This window comes from Rhyacophila brunnea, unplaced genomic scaffold (genome assembly GCF_057557595.1).
Source record: "Rhyacophila brunnea isolate RB1 unplaced genomic scaffold, BYU_Rbru_1.0 scaffold_20, whole genome shotgun sequence".
NCBI lineage: Eukaryota > Metazoa > Arthropoda > Insecta > Trichoptera > Rhyacophilidae > Rhyacophila > Rhyacophila brunnea.
The window spans coordinates 2,298,716-2,320,408 of NW_028232860.1; the positions used below are offsets into that span (position 1 = coordinate 2,298,716).

A 21,693-nucleotide genomic window follows, 5' to 3' on the forward strand; every position below is an offset into this window, starting at 1 on the left:
GTATTATATAACTATTATTCAAACAGATGTTACTGTGCGTTTATTTTTTTATATTATGCAGATCAATCGACAGTGGCCGCGAAATTTGCGGCCTGTCGATCATGGCCTCATAGAGAAAGATAACTCGCTGAAGTCATGAAACCGGTTAAGAATGTAACATTCTAATTGTTGAACATACATGATTTAGAAAACACTAACTGAACTGAAACACTAACAAAACAGAAAATATGTTATATTAGAAAGTGCTTCAGTGAATATTAAAAGCCATTAGTTAAAAATTGTCGCAATTAAGGATGGCGCCTTTAGCATAGTGGTCTATGTACGTAGGCGTGATACCCGAGAGATGCAGGTACGATTCCTCGATGTCTTACTTTTTTCAAAATTATGTATGTTCAAATTTTTTACTGTTGTTTCTTGATCGAAAGATTTGATAATTCAATAGAAAAACAATACAATAATGAGAGGCTGAGAGTCGACATAATACAAGTGTATACTATACCAAGTTGAGTAAATCGATTATTAAATACTATTATTATCTTGAAAACATATCAATATTGTATAAGATTTATTTTATACCTAATGATTTAAATGTCTTAAGAAGAACGCCAGGACAAAACAGTTAAACTTAGACACGTAACTATGCAAATAATAACAAATTTCTAACACATTAGTTGATACTAATCTAATATTAGGGATTATTACATTTTCACCGTGTTACGAATTACCAATTATATTTGATACATAACTGGTGTAAAGAATCGGTTTCGTGTTAATTTGGACCAATAAAAATAACGGAAACGTATTACCGTATCAACTATTATGAGTAACTCTGCAGAATGGTATATAAAATCATTATAATTTGAAAACACTTCTGAGAAAATAATATAATTATAACCAACAGAATTTTTTTTAAAATACGATACCTGCGTCTATCGGGATTCGCGCCCACGCATATTAACCAGAATGCTATAGGCATTTTATCTAATTGCGACAAATTTTAACTATTGACTCTCACAATACATTCTGAAGCGATTTCTAAATTGTGTATCTGTATAATAGTGAAATCTAATTACATTTGTTCAATAAAAAGAATGTTACATTCTTAAATCTTGTGAATTATTCGTTGAATAAAAAAAATAGTTAATTATCATCATCTTAAATAAATGAATACTAATAGTTTTAGGCATTTGGTCAACCAATTGAATTCTTACTTTGTATGAAATATGTATATTTTTTGCTAGATGTTAAACTCGCACGCCATCGTAGTCCCAATACTCTCTCTCTCCGACCATATCCGATACAAGAGAAATTGAGCCACTCAACCTATTAGTTCCATACTCAGACTTATACACAAATTGAATACATGAAGACATTATTGTATTTTTCTTATAATTTTAAGTTTTTGTTAATTAAATTTCTCAAGATAATATTAATCACAATAATTTAATTTTGTTAAAACTACTCTTCAAATAGTACTCCAGCCAAGAGCTTTTATGCCCGCTAGAAGCTTTTAGAAAATGGAAAAATACTCCAACGGCGACCGAGAACAAACTGTAAAGAGGATGCAATCGCCCCAATTTCCTCTGAAATGTTTTAATTGGACCCTCTCTCCCTCTGACTTTCCTGCTCACCCACAATCTCCTATTCTCTCCCCCTACACAGACCTCCGACGGTAAACTTAAAAGTAAACTAACTTCGAGCTCTTTAGTTTCTGGTGTGTCAAGTAAATTCATTTTCCAGCGGCCTTTATCAAACCCAGTGATACGGCTAAGAAGCATCTGAAATTTGTTTTTGATTTTTCAATGCACTGTCTGGAGACATTGAATTTTTCGGTGATTTGTTAGCAGTAACGTCTCGTGGGGGTAGGAAAATCATCAAAACAAAAAAAATATATTTTAAATTATAGTGAACTTTACAAATTATTAATTTTAGACGTTCACAACATGACATTGAAAAACAAAGAAATAGTTCACGAAATGAAAATATAATTAATATTAAATTCTACAGGTTTTATTATATTTTCATTACTTGTAAAATGGAATTCTATCAAGTAAATGCTAACTCAATTAATAAAGAAATAGTTGTAAAATAAATTAATAAATAAAAACTAAAATAGTTGTATTTATAAAAAAAGACATAATATATGCAATATTAAGTTATTAAACAGTAGAAAGATTAAATACAAATAGTCATGCGTTGCATTGGGGCGGCACATTTTAAAAGTTGGCGAATGTAGGAATAAATACTTTTTAGAGCAGTGGTTGTTTTACTTTGAGCATACGAAAAAAAATGACTATTAAAACACCCTGACTACACAATTATAATAATTGTTGTATTGTAATACATATTAGAATGATGGCCACCAAACCTGTCAGAGTCACAAACCTCAATGTATCTAAAACCACCACTGTTTGAGAGTAGAATTCATGGAATTGCTCTATTTCTCAGAATAGTGTATATTATGTTAATTTTTTTGTGTATTTCTCTCTTTAAGAAAGCCGAAAATAAATAATAAAAAGCTTAGAACTTAATCTAACCTAACGAATTTGCAGACTATTTCAAACTAAAAATTAAAGAGATGGCATTCCAAATCTGCGTAAGGGCGAAATAATTTTTAGTACATTTTGACAGAACTATGTTGATTAATAATTGATAAAGTTTATTGACCAGAATCCAATTGATACAAGTTCGGATCCTGCTTGGAACGGTTACATGTAAATTGTACGTATTACATTTCACCGTAGCACAGTTCATCGGTTCACAGGTTCATGACAATAATGTTCCAATTTTATTCGATTTAATATGAGCATTAATTTGATATTGATTGGTTTCAAATATATGATAATAACGCTAGAGTAGAGTAGAGTAGAGGTTTGTATTAACAGATTTTGTTTTTTACGAGAAATGGATGTCAGCCACTTGCTCAACCTATACCCTGACTCACACACAAATTGAAAAACAATATGTGTACTTACCAGACCCAGGATTTGAACCTGGGACCTACGGCGTAATAGTCCAACGCTTAAGCCGCGCGGCCACCGTGGGCGTTTCGGAATTCCGGACTTGGCTTGGAACAACTATTTTTTCTAGTAAGAATGCTTCTGAGTTATTGTTTTTATTTTCTCCATCCATATTTTATAAAAAATCTTTAATAACTTACTTATTTAATAATAAAAATTAATGTTCATGAATTTTAATATTACGAGCGTTAGTATAATGATTCGAAGACATCTGTTACCGAATAAATGACCATAAAACAACAAGTCAAATTGTAAAGTTACCAACAAGTTAAAGTTGCCAGTTAAATGTAAGGCGTAAGTACTTACAATGGCGGTACTCCGCCGACGAAGACATCGGAGTTGGAGGGAAATTTTCCAAAGTCAAACTCCTTCCCTCGCGAGGTCTTGGACTGTGAAGCCCCGTCCACACTCAGCAATGTCAGCTCGTCTTTTCGAGATACCTAAACATTGAAAGAAAACAAATTAAATATAATTGACATACATTATTCTGCAAACACTCATGAGAAAATAATATAGCCAATAGGAAAAATCTTTTGCGAAAAAAGTAAGACACCCGGCAGGAATCGAACCTTATGAAGGATAAGATAATAAGAATTATGTTTGTTCAATGATTAGAATAATACAATCTTAACACCACTTCACATGAACGTACTGAAATATGACTATATTCTAAAACATTAGAGCGAAAGGTTTAAAAGAATACTATTTTATGTAATAAAAATACTTAATGCGGTCATCAAATGTTTAAAATAAATATAAAGGATAATAAGGTTTCAAAATTATTCAAATCTATCTACAATATTTAAGGAATGTCCAGGGTTATGCTCTGAAAATATCATAAAAGCTCCATTTTGACCTACGCTGAACATGTAGGCCGTTAACCTACTCATTTTACTTACTTACCTAATATAAGCTTAACAATAATTCTATAAATAATTGTTGAATTTTAGTTTTCTATTTTATTTTGTCTTGGTTAGAAAAAGTATTTATGGTATGTCTAACCATAAACAACACATAAAAGATGTATATAGGTACCTACATGAGTTAATGATAAAGTTAGGTCTGTCAGTTTAATGCGTGTCATGTCACTTTTATGCTCTTCGTATCAGCTGATGACCTTGTTAGATATCACAAAAGATGTCTGTTTAAAATAATAACAATAAAAATATAACACAATGAAAACGTCAGAGCTGAAAACATGACAGTAAGGATAACAAATAATATAATGATAATTTTCTAGCCGTTGAGTAAATAATTATCATTCAGAGGTTTAAAAGCTCCGTCATAAAAAACGGCCTTGGAACACTTTTAATGAGGACAGATAATGCGCCACAATTAAGTTTTCCTTGCTGTTCCGAAAGATAAAATAATATAAATAATCATCCCTTAAGACTGAAACTTCTCAAACTATGTGGATTCATTATGACGGGTTTGTTTTTAGATCGTTACGTTTAAATAAAGTCGTGTGTCTCTGAATCTAATATATATAAATATCTTATTATAGTTGGGCTAATTATATTGGCCATCATTCCTTATTTACTCACCTATCTCAAGTCACAGGTCATGAGTAGAACGTGATTGCGAATAACATTTAGTTAGCTCTAGTGATACCAAGAAAACGGACGCGTGCAGGCTTGTTATAGCTTAGCCATTGCTAATTGGCACTTGTCAATCGTTCGTAGACTGCTGTGCGTATAGGGTGATTCATCCATCGATTACCCTTTCGACGTTACAGGGAGTTATATCTAGACAACGGGCGCGTGTAGGCTTGTTAAAGCTAAGCCGTCGTTAACTACAGAGTTATTCAACCAAAATGCATATGCGCGCCAGCTCTCTCAACATTAAAAGGTTAGTGTCTGGCATCCTATAAAACCCCCCCTATAGATCTGTAATCCACCAGCATCCTTCAAATTACAACAGTCCACTGCTAAAAGCGCGACCGTATTAATAGATTTAATTTAACAAGGAATGCTTATAATTTATTAGCTGATAATTTAGTCGACGTACTATATATATATATTTTTAAGTTTTAATACTACGAAGAATGTCTTGGTCCTTTTCCATTTGATTGCCAATTTAAAAATTTATATTTTTATTCAATACGGAAAGCACAATAAGAAAACTGGAGGATTTCAAGATTTATCTGTATCGGCGTATCATGATGATATCCTGGTCAAATTACAAATAACGATGTTTGGGGATGATGACGTCCTGTTCGTTGCGTATTCAAATGACGTCGGGGTCACCACTTTAGCGGTTAATAAGGTGGAGGAGATATAAGATCGTTGTTTATATAAACAACAATAAAGATGACAGCGTGAGGTTTGAATCGCGAGTCGGATGTACTGGCGAGATCAATTTGATCGATAGATTGATTATATTAATAAACTGAGAGACTGGACTCGAGTGGAATGACGGTGACTACTTCGAGTGATGGACTCGTGAAAATACTACTGCGTCACATGGCGAACTCGATGAGTCAGTTAAGATTTATGGATTGTCTTTCTTATTTTGTTTAATATGGGGTTCCATGACAAAACAGAACAATGATATATAGAACTATGACCTTTCAGGAAAAATATAAATTTAATATTGAAATTGTTCTATCTCTGTTGATAGATTTTTAATAGCACAGATTTTCAATACGCCATATAAAAACAAATTATATACCTAATTTCTGCATTCCTAATCGCTAAAACGCCTCAAATAAACGGGACTTTGCCGTGACATCTTAATCAATATAATATGTTCAAGATGATTGGGTGACAAGGTACAACGAAATAATGAACTAACCTAACCTAACCTTAATAGATTCCACAAAAATTAATGTTTCATTTTTCCCCTGGCTGTTCTGTTTTGTCCGGTTACCTACAAGAGACATTGTCGCAATTAACAAATCGTAACAGACCCTACTGATCTAGTTATGATTGATGAAATGGCGACATTAATTTTCGCTATATTGTATTGTTTTGACAAAAAAACAATACATATTAAAGTGTGTGAGTAGTATGATTGCTACAGATGCATCAAGATGAACCAATAAGATAAGGGAACTTATAGTGTTGCTATAAAGGAAATGTAGAGTCGTATTAAAAAACAATGAAAATCAAGTAGTGTTGAGGTGACGAATACTATTATGTATGTCTATTACACGTGTTTGGTCGCAATATTATTAGAAAACTTATTTTCAGCATTTTAAAATTGTCTTTTCAGTAATTCCTAGAGCTTTGAGTAAGTAGAAGACTTATTTAAAGTAATTAAAATTACAGTGGTAGTTAATTGATCACAAATAATTACTTTATAATTATTTCCCAGCAAAAGCGACTTCATTGAAGGACTTACTCAACATTTTTGAACAGTGCCAATATTAGAGCGGTATTAGGTACTTAATTATTTTTGAGAATTTAAAAGGTTAGGTTTAAATTTATTTCGAGCAGCTTGGGGAGTCCGGAAAACCGGAAACCGCCACGAAATTAAGCAAACGGCTGTTCTTTTGTTTTTATTTGATTGCGGCAACATTTTTAAGCAATTATAATGCAAATTGTGTTTTTATTTTTTTAAGTGTTGCTATCACTATAAACAGGAAATTGGGGTAGTATTTCAAATGAGTTCTTATAGTTAAATACTGCTAAGTGTGCTCTAGGACATTATGTTTTAGATATAGTATGTAAATTTCTTCTTTTTCCATTATCTGAATAGATATTCAGCAAATGGTCGATTACTAATATTTAAAAAATGCCTACATAGAGAGATTTATGTATGTAGTATATCATCATCAGCCGGGGTCAATCCACTGCTTGATGAAGGCCTCCCCAAGCTTCTTTCAACTCTCTCAGTCCTGTGTCATTCATTCATCATTATCGTGTAGTATATAAAGCGCATATTTGGTCAGGTTTTATTATTTATTACAGACACAGTGATAAGATAACACACCTGCGTTTAGGTTCGTGTGTTATTGATTCATAGCTTTGATTTCCTCATGTCTGGTTGGGCTCTTAGAGCATTACGCCGAACGACTAACTGAATTATTTTATTATTTTACATATTTGTTGTTTCTTAAAAGTGACTGAGGGGTGGCGAATCCAATAACCAACAACTTAGGTGAAAAAAGGTTTGTATTTTTTAATATATCAAACTTTATGTTTTTGCGACGATTTAAACTAGTAGGTCCTACATGAAATGCTTATCAAATTGCGTTATTATTGACTATCGGTTTTTGTGTATTAAATCAAGGAGTCAATAATAACGCAATTTGAAAACCATTTCATTAAAGACCAACTAGTTTAAATTGTCGCGATTAGATAGGAGGCTCGTAGTATAATTGGTTAATGCACAGTGGCGCGATACCAGTGGTTATTCGGGTTCAAATCCCATCGAGCATAGGATTTTTTTCAAATACGATTTTTTCTAGTAGGTATATATCTGAGGTGTTTTTAAGTTATGTAAGTTCAATATATGGATTGTTACATTCTCAAAATCTTGTGAATTATTCGTTGAATAAAAGAAATGGTTTGTTATATATTTAATTATTTGGGAGATGTACCACTAAACAAATTTCCCACCTCCGATGTGCCGACAGGTAACAAAGTTTGGCAGACACATATCAAGTGGATGTATGAAGATAATTTACTTTTATCATCATTGTTAAAATGGGTATTCCAAATACACTACGTCTTAATTTAATTTGTTCTTAATTTAAAATCAAACTGACGTAATTATAATGATCTGATTTTGTTTAGTTTTCCATTTTGTAAAGAATTAGTTACTTTGGCGCAAGGCTGTTGGATAATAATTACAACTACAAAATACTATTGGATAATGATTGACATCTTTTTAATTAACGTGTTGACAGGCATTTTCGTACTGTAAACCTCATTATCGGAAGTTTTACATGAATAGCTGGCACCGAAGCAAACAAAATTCAAAAGATTATCGATTGACAATGACAACATTTTATATGGCATAGTACGGTAGAAGTGTATACGAAACAAAACTCAGGAAAAGACTTTTATATTGTTTATGAAGTTGTAATTATGTATTATTTTACGCGCATATACGAGTTAAGTCCTGCTGATGTCATCTTGGTTGGATAACTCGTTATATAGACTTCCGGTAACAATTTAGAACCTTTTTTTAAATCGGCATCCCCAAAGATTATATACAATTTCGCGGGCATTTTGATAAGGTTCATGTGGTCCTTCTTCATAAACATTGACAATGTGTGTGAATATTATGAAAGACGTAATGCGACGAGATTTAAAAAAAAGATTTTTTCTATTTAAAATATATTTTCTCAGAAGTATTTTCAAAATGGTATGTTCAATAATTAGAATGTTACATTCTTAAATCTTGTGAATTATTCGTTGAATAAAAAATTGTTAATTAAAAATTATTAGCAAGTTCAAGTTACAACAAAAAATCTTGGAGTGATCCGTGACGTCGGTTAGTAATTAAAGTAATACCTACGTTGATTTCAAATACAAAAGGCGATCGCCAATAGTAACTCAATTTGGAAAGTGCTTCAGAGACTATGACCCATTAGTTAAAATTTGTCGCAATCAATTATGACGCATATAATAGCATAGTAGTCTATGTGCATGGGCGCAAAACCCAAGAGATGCAGGTTCGATTCCTGCGGGGATTTTTCAAAAAAAGATTTTTTCTATTGGTTTTATAAACGCGGCTTAAGCGTTGGCCTATTGCGTCGTGGGTCCCAGGTTCGAATCCTGGGTCTGGCCAGTACACATATTTTTTTCAATTTGTGTATGAGTCAGGGTATGGTCCTAATAGGTTGAGCAAGTGGCTGACATCCATTTCTCGTAAAAACAAAATCTGTCAATACAAACTTCCACTCTGTGGAGGTCCATAATATGATCCTATTAGGATCCGACATGGTCGAAAAGAAAAAAATAGGTATAATAATATTTTATCAGAAGTATTTTTAAAATTATGTATGTAATAATATGTCAAGTTTGGTGCTCTTCTCAAAAAGTGTAGTTTTTCTTTAGTCAACTGTGTGTATTCCTAGTAATCATATATGGATGAGAAGCATGGACCCTCAATCAAAAAGAGGTCTAGAATAGTGTAGCCAACTGTCATCCATAAAAATATGTAAGATAGCATGGTACATAAGTGAAATGCTAAATTTTTACATATTATTAAAAAAATATCCAGAAACTAGCATTCCAAAAAAATATGTCGCAATTATTAACATAGTTTTTAGAAAAACTAAGTTTTAAGAAATTTTTATTGTTCCACATGAAAGATATGAGGTATAGAAGAACAGCATACTGATTTTTAAGAAAATTTTGTGTAATATTCTAGTGTTTTTTTTTGAAGAGATTGTTTGTATTGTCATATATGTCAGATGCGAATTTTTCTATTCAAATTGCTAATATGGCTCGAAAAACGTTAGTTTGTCAACACTGGCCTAGACTCTAGACTCTCGCGTACAGCGTGATATTGAACATTGCATGTTGGGTATAATGGAAAAGATAAACAAAAATAAACAAACTCAGAGTTGACTAAAAAATTACAAATAATGGATAAAAAAAGTCAATAAATGCACGCATAAAACCCATTTAATTAGGTATACGTCTATTAAGTCAAATTATCAATAATATAAATAAAATATTTTAATTCGTTTTTTCAATTTTTATTTGTGATAAATATGAAGAAATGTGGTGATTATAATATTATTAATATTCTTTAATGTCATGTGATTATAATTTTATTTAATTACAATGGGTGGAATATTTTTTAAATAGGCTGAATATATAACGGTGATGATTCGCTGCGTCTAACGCAACTGCTTGTTGCCCACCAGGTGGCAATTAGATATAATTAGCATGTTATTAAATGTAAATATTAATTAAATGGTACACAGCGAATGGGTTAGATTGTTAACTAAAAATAAAACTTAAAAATGGTGAAAAAACAATTGATTGACTGGATATATCATCATTAGGGTGAAGCGTGCATGCTACGGTCTGACATAAAAATTTCAATATCGTAATGGAAAATATTATTTATAAAAAGTGCACATTTAAAAATAACATTAAATCTTATAATGGACGCCATTAAAAAATATTACATCATGATAATCGGGTAACCTCAAGGAATTTGTATTTACTATAATTAGAAATTGAAAATACTAAGTAAACGCGTGAAGTTTGGTTATGTTGGTAATCTTCACAACTATTAATATCTCTCAGTTGGCATTCTGGTTTTTGATACATGGATTGATTGTTTTTTACATGCCTGTAAATTAATAAATAAATGTCATAATAGTGTACTTTACTTTACTTTTCTTTACAAAATAATGGTCTTTCAATGCAAAGTCCCATTCATAATATGTGGACCAGTGGTTCTTTTTTTGGTTAAATTTCATAAATTTAGACTATAAATATCTCCTATAGAAGGAGTTTTTAAACACCTTTGGGTTACATAATATTTGACCTTATTTAAGTATGTTTCACTGATATCAATGGTTTGTTCCCACAGATAAATCCTGATATGAATAAAATTGATTTACCAATTTCATTCCCAGATTAGAAAATATAATTTTGATTACCTGATACACGTAACTTATGAATGGTTATACAGTGCGTTCAGTATAGTCATAGTACGAAAAAAATATTTTAAATTGTACACATATTTTATTGTTTAGACAAATCTGTATTTTTAAATTAAGTGACATTAAGTACATACATCAAAACTATGAATAATTGTTGATCTAAAATGTTCTTTGAAAGTTAGCGGGCGAACTTAATTTTAATAGACAAGAATATCAGCCATTTTTTTTTATTAAAATTCGTATAAAATTTAAAGATACCCTAAGACGAAACTTAGTTCAATTAAACTAATCCAATTTCCATAAAATTCTATAGATTTAAATAGTCATAGTTGTTTTATATCTGAGCGCAGTCCTGTTGCAAATTTTTTCAGATTGACTTCTTGCTAACTAAAATATTAGACCATAGATTCTTTTTTGTTTATGCGTCATTTTTATATATGTTGGATTCATTTTAATAGCAGAAGGATTCTTGTATTAATGAGAAAAACTGGATAGTCCATAGTGTGTAGGTATGTAAAATAAATTGAGCACTATTTAGCCAGCAGCCGAAAGGATGCGAAAAAAAATACATATAAGAGAAAAGCTTTTACAATGAAAATATGATCCCGAATAAAAAAAAATCTAAAAAGCATCCAAAACATCGCGTGGGAGATGACGTGATGGAAAGAATTACTTTTGACGTTTTGATCGATCTTGTAGTGTCATTTTACGAAACAAATGAAATTCAAAATAATGTACATCGCCGTTGTTTTTGACGTTTCGACGAAAATTCAAATTTAGAATTTGTAAATGCAAAATGGCTTACTCGAATGAACGAAAATATTACCTGTAATCCATATTTTGTTTTACGCATTTTGATAAATTGAATCATATTATCTTTAATTGAGTCATATTTTTATAATCATAATGTAGCTTTTTACATACCCTTTAATTACAGTAATTAATAAAAACATAATACTAATCTAATAAGAAAACCTAGATACTACAAAGAGTTTGACCGATGTCTGGCTAGATTCATAATATGAACGTTTTGTATTATTAATGTCTCAAAAATGAATTATATACCATTATATTATTATTATACTAGTGACTTATTGGCACAATCTTCTTGCCCTTAGAATATTTCTGATCTTCGGCTTGAAAGACTTGTAAAGTTCGGCATTCTTACGAATGCGCCACCCTTGGTCCTCTTTAATTGGTCCAAGTATTCTTCGAAGAATTTTGTTTTCAAATACTTAGATAGCTTTTTCTTGTTTCTCCGTAATGCTCCAGGTTTCGTATCCGTAGAGAACTATAGGTTTTACGATCACGTTGTATACCCGAAAGGAAGAGAAAAAAAAAATTGGACCGAGTGGGACTCGAACTCATATCTTTCACATTCCGGATAAGTGGTCTTGCCTTTCAGCTATCGATCCATCTATGATTCATCCAAATTATTCAGTTTTGAATTTAAAAAAATGTATCATTCTAATGGATTTAAGTTTTGTACTATTCCATTTGAGTCGTTTTTTGCGACCCAGGTTTCGCCTTTCGGCATCTTCAGGCTTTGTGTACACTCGCCAAAAGGCAAATAAACACTGACTACGCTAACTTATATAATAAATCAATACAATAAAGTAGGTTAAAACTCCATTACCTACTTATAAAGTCAAGGGTCACAATAAAAAACATAAAGCATAGTTAAAGTGTTTGTGAAAAACCCCCCATATAAAAATTATTATCAATAATAATACACTCGATAATTTAGTGTATAATAAATCGTCAAATCTAATAATAGATCATTAGTAAACATATATAATTTAGAAAAACACTTTCTGAGAGAGTATAATATTACCAATAGAAAAAATCTTTTTTTGAAAAAAGTAAGCCACCCCGGCCGGGAATCGAACCCTGCATCTCCACGGGTTTATGCCCCATTCGTCACATTTAACCAATATGCTACGGCGTGATATACTAATTGCGACAAATTGGTCATTTTTAATACCTGCTCATCAGCGCTCTTCCAAATCAAACTCTTACTCTCTCAGAAAGTGTTTTTCTAAATTATATAATATGTTCAATAATCAGAATGATATATTCTTAAATCTTGTGAATTATTCGTTGAATAAAAGAAATAGTTAATTATAGATCATCATCAATTATAAACAAAATATACTTACACTCAAGAGGAGTGTAAAATCGTCTATTCTGGGAACAATGGCAACGCATTGATATATTATATCTATGATAACCTAGGTCGCAAAAAACGACTCAAATGGAATAGTAGGTACAAAATTTAAATCTATTAGAATTTAAATTCAAATTCCATCAAGTACCTTCGGTCGATAGTATTTAATATATCTTTCTGTTTATATAGCCATAAAGATTATTAACATACTTCAGTTTGTTTATTTACATCCCACATGAGCGAGCAAATAGCATGTCGTGTTATTGCCGGGAAATTCCCCGCGAAACTTCATTAGGCTTGAGTTGCCTGTCGCTATCATTACGGTTACGATTATTTGTCAAAGCGTCATTTCACATTTGAAACAGAACTAAATTTCCGTGTGATTTTGCATTTATAATAAGCCGTTCCGGTTGGTGCTGACGAACACTCCGAAGGGTCTGTTATCACAACTCGAGTAAATTTCGTAATATTTCACGGCTTTCATCATTTAAAATGAAGTGATTTATTTCTATAGTAAATAATTATAAAGCCTGGTTACATTTAGTTATATTAACTAGAGATTATTATATGAAATTGTTGTTCCCATCTCATACAATAATTACGTAGGTAAGCTTTTCTTATACATTCTTAATGGATTTACATAAAAAAAAATTCTGTCTGTTTAAGGGCCTACATGCCCCACGTAGGCCAAAATGGAGATTTTACGATATTTTTAGAGCATAAGCCTGGACATTCCTTAAACGTTGTAGATAATCTATTTATATAATTTTGAAGCCTTATTATCCTTTATATTTATTTTAAACATTTTTGATGACTGCATAAAGTATTTTTATTACATAAAATAGTATTTTTTTAAACCTCTCGATCTAATGTTTTAGAATATAGTCATATTTAAGTACATCCATGTGCAATGGTGTTAAGATTTTTTACATTTATTAATTTTTAAACGCATTTATAAAACCATTAGTAAAATTAATGATAACATTATATAGTTTTTACGATAAAAAAATATATTTTATAATCTCTGTGAACAAACCCACAAACACATACATATAATTTTTCATTAAAACTTATATTTTAAAGGTATTTATTAATTTCAGTGATTTTATGTAATAATAACACTAACGATATATTTTTTAAGTAGGTATATAAAAATAGGAAATAAAGAAAAAAGTATTCTTTGATAAAATATATTAAATAGTAAACTCGCAGAACGTTTTTTTTATATTTATATTAAATCTATATATTATGTTGGGTTGTTTTTGTTCAATATAAATATTTTTATGCAAAATAAACATTTATAAAAGATGTGTTTCTTTTCACCCTGATTAATTGGGTGATGCAAAAAATATTTTTCTTATTAATTTTTCAACTATGTAAAAAAAATTTTCTCCGAATTTTGTCTCATTTCTATTGTACCTTCTTTTTATACAGTATATACTCAGGACCGGCCGTAGGCGATTCAACGCCGCAGGAAAAGCGATGGCATTTGATAGTTTTGTGCTTCACCTCCACCCTTCGCCAATGGTACCTACTGCGAGTATATTATATACAATTGTATATTTTCTTGAGAGGAAATAATATTATGTATGGCAGAGTTTTCAATATATTTAATATAACAACCGCATATTCTGATTTTTGGTTTGTTAAGTATGTAAATCACGCAGTGAAAAAAAATCCCAACGTTTACTGCAACTATTCGTTCTGCACTTTATCTATCGGCAGCAAATCACCATTGCCGCCCCAGTAAAAGCGCGGGAAAACTCGACTCGACGGGAAAGCCCCGGCGAGGGGCGCGGCGGAGGGGGCGGCTTCCTGTTAAACAGGATGTGCCTTAGCCGCGTCAACCAAGCCGTGCTTCCCGCCCGGCCTGGTTAATCCCCGTATTCAATTTTGCAAAATTCGATATTATTATTTCACGCTACTTCGGGTCGGTTGGTTCGTCGCTTGTCCTCTCTGTAGAGAGATTAGCACCCGTGACGTCATGATGATCGTCGGTGTTTGCTATTAATACTTGGATATCATGTGATAGTTGTTAAAGAATCGGTATTTGAAATGTTAAATAGAAGATAAGTACATACAGTACGTACAGAGTAATAACTTTACACTTTGTCAACATCATAAATAGATAGACATTTGGCTAATTTATATATTTATTTAGGTCAACCAAGGAGACCAATCACACAGGATAAATATCAATATAATATAGAAAAAAATTGATATGTGTCCCAATAACAGGCGGCCACAAAAAGCAAAATAAATCAAATTAAATTAGATAAAATATGATGTACCCTACAGCTGTAATGAATATAATTGGAGAGTTATTGATATATAGATATATAATAAAAATAGAGAGAGAAAAAATACAGAAAAACATAAAAAAATATATACATAGATAAGACAGGCAATGCAAGAAAAGAAAAGTACAACCAAAAAAAAATACACTAAAAATAAGCAGTCGTCTAGATCATGGTTTCCCAAACTATGGGTCGCGACCCACCAGTGCGTCGCGAGCGAATATTGAGTGGGCCCTCGCCACCGTATACATGAAAAAAAAAATATGAAGTGATAAATTTGATATTTAATTCGCTATTTATAATTCCTAAAAATTGAAATAAACTAAACCAACTATAATTTCAACAAAAGCAAGTGAAGAACTCATTGATTTATCAGAAGATACGTCACTGAAAAATAGTTTCAATCGTAAATTTTCTGGCTCTCAGTTGCTGATAATTATCCTTGCCTGTTTGATGAAGCTATGAAAGTCATCCTCCTCTTTACTACCTCTTATCTATGTGAGGGTGGATTTTCGGCTATGGTTAACATTAAAACTAAATACCGAAATAAATTGGATATATCAAACTCACTGCGATTAAAAGTAACTAAAGTTGAAGTTGATGCTAAAACTGTAATGAAGAAAAATAAGAAACAAATACATCCTTCCCATTGAAATAACTTTCTTGCATGTGTAGGTATTTAAGTAATATTTTTTTTTTATTTAAGTTGTGTTTCTTATTTCAACAGTCTTTCATTCATATTGGTAACGCTTATAAATATTTTTTTTTAATTTCAATTAGAACAAATAAGACAGCACCACGACTCGCCACTAGGGAATCTAAGCATTACCAATATTTATGCCCTCTTTTCTCTAAGACAGCTAAGAGGTGGGTCCCAAGATTGAAAATTTTTGTTAGATGGGTCGGAGCCCAGCCAACTTTGGGAACCACTGGTCTAGATACAATTAGACGTGGATTTTGGAGCAACTTAATTTGAAAGAGGCAATAGAACAAAAGATATCCACTCGATCACTGTGAAGATTATGAATACAGAACTATAACCTAGGTAACAGTAACATTCACATATATGTTAAAATTACGTATCTGGATTCAATTGCTATTTACATTCAATATTTAGGCATATCTTGTCTTTTTAGAACTTTATTTTCATCCGACTATCTGTAACATAGTGTGAGCCAACAATACTAAAGGTACACGAGTCAAAAACGTACTCAGTTTCGAAAAAAAATATTAAAAAACTTAATATTGCTAATTTTATTCTAATTTATTGGCTTCTCATCTTCAGATGGATATCTTTCAGATTAATGGTTTAGAGCAAATGGTATGAACTGTCCTGTTGTTACTTTGTCTTTTTTAAATGTCAAAGGTAGAATTTTATATTGGCACTGACGCCGTCTTTTCAATTAAAAATAAAACAACTACGAGTATTCTATTTTGCTAACTACTGTCAAAGACAAACCTCGAGGCCTTTGTACTATTTAAAAATGTCGTTTGTGTAGAATGCGCACGGTCGTAGTGATTCTTGATGAATTCTAAAAGACTAACCAACACCATCTATAATAATTATTATGTATTCTTAATTCAACGAAAACAAATAAGTATGACAATAAAAGTGTGAGCTATTTTTTTGCATCGCCCATAGCATACCTATTACATAGTATGGTTTGGTTTGGCAGGGTTTAATTGAATTTTAAAAACTAATCAGCACCATCTGCAAATTGTATTCTTAGTTCAATTGAAACAAATATATATGACTGGCAAAGTTTAGTATGTCGAATCTTAACAGTTTTCCTCTACTCATTGCCACTGGTATATAATGCGAAATGCATAAAATAGTCACTCCCTTGATTGACTAAAACTGAGAGAGCGCAGTGCGCTGTTCTATCATTATTACGCCCCTTGGTTTCAATTTTCGTTTCACTTCGATTTTTATTGAAAGAACTTACACCCGTGGCTGAAGTATTTTTATAAAACGGTGTGTAAATAATCTTGTTGGAAGGGTTGCCATCAGTGGCAAAGGGTGACTTTTGGAAAGAGGTAGGCTGTGGAGAAAGCACACTTGTTAGATGTATTTAGGGGAAATAAGAAGATAATCCGAATTAACTATTGATGAATAGGTAGGTACATAAAAACCGATGAAATTTCAAAAGCTCACTGATGGTATAAAATTAAGCAATTAATTTGAATTATGTATTTTCTTAAAAATAAACGCAAGATACGCTCAAAATATATTGAAAATATCCGTTGTTGTGAATCTGTTCCATAACAATTTATAATTTAACCCGTAAACTAGACATTTTAAAATACTTCTATATTTAAAACACAGACTTAGATACAATATCAGATTTCAACTTACATAATTGGTTGAATAAATTGTCTTAGTCTATGAATAAACTAACTGACAAATAAAAATCACGAGATAAATTATGTATAATTTTTAACAACAATCAATATTTATATGTGATTGAATCCCTAGAAATTATTTTTTAAAATTATCTTATACTTAAATTATTTTGAATAAATGTGCACTTACGTAATATGTAAGCGTAAGCGCTCCTTAAATAGCTTACCAATGTATATGAGCCGCCGCAGACGTCTTGAAATTATGAGAAAAAAACTTCATATAAAAAAAGTTTTTGATTCACGCGAACGTAATCCATACAATATGTAAAGCGAAACGAGATGTCGCTTATTTTTTAAAACCTTCGAGACATGCCATAAATGGTGCTTATTGAAATAGTGGAAAAGATCGTAAAATTATTATGACAATTATACAATAGATGTCGTTGGGCATATTGAATATATTATTATGTGATTATATTATTCAATATGTCAATATAACATTAAAAAATATTTTTCTTCAGAAGGAAGGCTTTAAATAATCGCCTAGTATGGAGTCTTCGCCACTGGTTGCCATCAATATGTTATGTCATTTACCTTACTTACAAAACAGCCAAAGTAATAAAAAGCCTAAAATCCAGCGTCCTGCACTTGACACGGAGTCATACTCATTAGTCTAACGCAGCCGGACTACCCGAGAGGCTACCGTGTACACAGGGAAACAAAAGTGTTTCTAAACTTAAACAGAAACTGTTCAAGGGTTGATAAGTATATAGCGCAGGCCAAACAAAGGGGTGAAAAGTTTCCCTGCCTCCTCGTGAATATTAAACCAGGCTTTCACGCATGTGTGTGGGTTTGCGTTACTTTTTGTGCGGGGGTTCTCGTGAAGCGAACTTCGGTGTATACTTTTAAAGGTTAATTTGCAGTTAATTACAAGAAGTAATTACTCACTGTGACTATTTGTTTGTTAAAACCTGAGTACAAGAAGATTAAGTTTGATATAAAATCTTAAAAGGAAAACTAAGTATTTTTTTTTCAATTGGTCAATGTGGTACCGATTGAAAACCATATCAGTTAGTACCTAACGCTTCTATATAAATATCAGTGGCAAAAGGGTGGTGGCTGTTAAGTTTCAACATAAATAGTGCATACTAAACTTTGTCAGTCATACTTATTTGTTTTTGTTGAACTAAGAATACAATTTGTGGGTGAATCTGGTTAGTTTTTAAAGTTCAATTAAACCTAAACCAAACCATAATAATTTAGCTATGCTATGGGCGATCAGACAAAAATAGGGCACACTTTTTCAGTCATACTTATTTTTTTTCGTTGAATTAATAATATGTACATAATATTACAGATGGTATCATTTTTTTTTAATTAATCCTTGCCTTACCAAACCATAATCGATTAAAAATATTCTTCTATCTATAAATTATCTAAAAAAATAATGTATGGTTTAATGGCATAATTATAGATATTTTAGAGATAAACGAATATTTTTTAACTCTTTTCTACTATGGCTTGGATTAGGCGGGGTTTTATTACTAATTATAAACTAGCAAACACTATCTACACATTGTAGTCTCTAGGTCAATGAAATGTTTAACTGAGAAAGTTTAATATTGTGTATTATTTATGTCAGATCTTAATAGCCGACCTCACCCTTCACCATTGCCATATATTATATATTAGAGCTGTATTTTTGTAATATTATATTTTGCATGGTTCGAATTCCGTTATATTTATCATCAGAAGCATGATAGACTATTAACTCTTTCTACAGAGTACACAGTATTGTACCTACCCTAAATAAGGGAATCCAATTCCGAGCCAAAATTCTGATCCCGGGATTTTATGATTACTGTTTGACAATCCCGGGATTGGCATTTTTTCCATAGTTAATATAATATTTTTATATGAACAAATAACATTGATAAAATCGGTCAAAAATAAATCTGGTATAATTTATACTATTTAAGACATTATTGTTAATATTGTGTACGTTCAGTCGTGAAAATACATAAGTTTAATGTAGTAAATAATATTGTAATATAAATAATAGGTAATATGTATTTAATATGAGATTGCTGTTTCTGATAGTAAAGACTTATTGAATGGGTTAGCGAGATTTAAAATAATAGACCAAATCGTGGTGTATGGCTTTTCTGCTTCATAAATCTAATTAGTCAGCCAAATATGAAAACTGCCGTAAAACGTATGAGATCATGGTGGAATTACTTTGTTAAAATTGCGAAGCATTGTTTTTTTCCAAACTTTCTCATTTTTATTAATTTATGTGAATAAATAAAATGGATCGGCAATTTACATATGGGTATAAATCAAACTTCATTCAAATTCAGTTTATTTCTAATTTAGTTATTTGTTATTAAAAGTATTTTTTCTATTATATTTTCGTTTTTATTTTATTTTCCATAAACATTGATAAAAAAATCAATCCCGAAATCTTCGGGATTACGTTTACCAATCCCGGGATTCATAGGTATCGAAAATAGCTCGGGATCCCGGGATTGGAATCCCTACCCCAAATACACAGCGGTTGATGACATCTTCATATAGCTAGATAATTTTTGCTTTTTCTATTTTACTGTGCCTATACTACTCGATATTGTGTACACATAACGTAGCCAGTGCAATCTTTCAATATCAATTGATTGATCTATGTAACAGTCTTCATACAAATTATAATATACTTCTACAATGTATTTTTTTCTCTAATCGTTTCCACCCTTGATCGCGGCGGTGATATTTATTTAAAAATATTTAGGGGTCGTTAACTTCACAGCGCTAATGTCCAGGTTTTTGAGACGCATGTTAGCACTAAATTGATAAAATCTACAATATTATATAATCCGTAAAACGATGTAATCAAATTTTTCGGCACGTATATATTATTATTATTTCACAAAATCCGGCTTATTGATGTTACTTGACAGTACAATATCAATTACTTTAATGTTACAACCACTTAAACACCAAAATGTTATTTATCATACACTTTTAAACATAGGCTTTTGAAAACAGATATACCTCATAATACTTTGAATATACCTACTTACTTTCATTTCCAACCAACTACGATTGACAGATTTATTATTAAATTATTACATAATTTAAGGGGGAAGGTGTTCCATGTCAGCTATTTTCTGGTATTTTCGGAGGTTAAGCCTGAATCTTACGTAAGATTTATAGAAAAACTATTTATATAATTATGAAGCTTATTCATCGGCAAATATTTATGTTAAACATTTGATAACTGCATAAAGTATTTTTATGACGTAAAATAATATTCTTTGGAACCTTGAAATGTAATAATTGATAACGAAGCCATATTTTTGTGACATTAATAGACTGTGTTGATAACCGTTTTTTCCACTAAATATTATGTCAAAACGTTTATTATAGATAGCTTTAATGTTATCAAACATAATGTAGTAAAATATATTCAGTATAATTATAATATTTGCAGTTTCTGTTGGCTCTAAATCTAACGGAATCGACTGGATATTTTGTTATTAAAATATGCGATAATTATAGACATTCCAAATAATCTAAAGCTACGTATCAGAAGGGTTATCATTAATCATTGAATAAATGATGAAATATCTTGTTAAATATAAATTTATAATACTAAATAGATACATTTTAAAAACAACCATTTCACGAAATATTTGACCAACTCGATGGGACGTCAGACCGCCTGCAAATTTGGCGTTAGATGTATGGAATCTTTAGCTGGTGCTATTTTCACTTCATATGACCAAAAAAATACGCCAATCCACGAATATTGTATAAAAATATGTTTATAAAAGTGAATGCTACAAATTGAGCACAAAAATAGGTGATACAAACATAAATTCGGACAAATTATTCAAAAGGAAAACATATTTTGACATTTGAGGACAAAACAAAAAAAAATCTGAAGAAATTTGTATTTGCGTCAATTCTACGTTATGTCATACTAAATCATACATTACAATTTTTAACACTGTTGCAATCTATTTTGCCTAATATTGCAACATAGCAATCAGTTTTCTGTCCCTTTCTATAACTATCTCCCTCTACATTCAAAATAATTATGATTGTAGTAGGTATGTATTTTATAAATTGTGATAGATTTTATTTTATTTCAGTGAAATATATCAGGTCGTCCAGTATTGCCATATCTACTAAAATATTATTGGATTGATATTTTAGTAAATAATTGAAAGAAGTTTTTCACCATTTGTATCTACTATTAGTTTTACTATTTTTATTTAATAAATAATACAC

At 31.0% G+C, this 21,693-nt stretch overlaps 1 protein-coding gene across 1 annotated transcript in view; it reads right to left on the minus strand.

Annotated features, from left to right (window-relative positions):
- Nrx-1 (Neurexin 1) overlaps window positions 1–21,693 on the minus strand; it is a 542,497-nt gene that overhangs the window by 391,679 nt on the left and 129,125 nt on the right. The window contains exon 3 of the mRNA XM_085948211.1: window positions 3,327–3,460. Coding sequence (XP_085804337.1) covers window positions 3,327–3,460 — 134 coding nt within the window. The remainder of the gene's footprint in view (window positions 1–3,326; window positions 3,461–21,693) is intronic.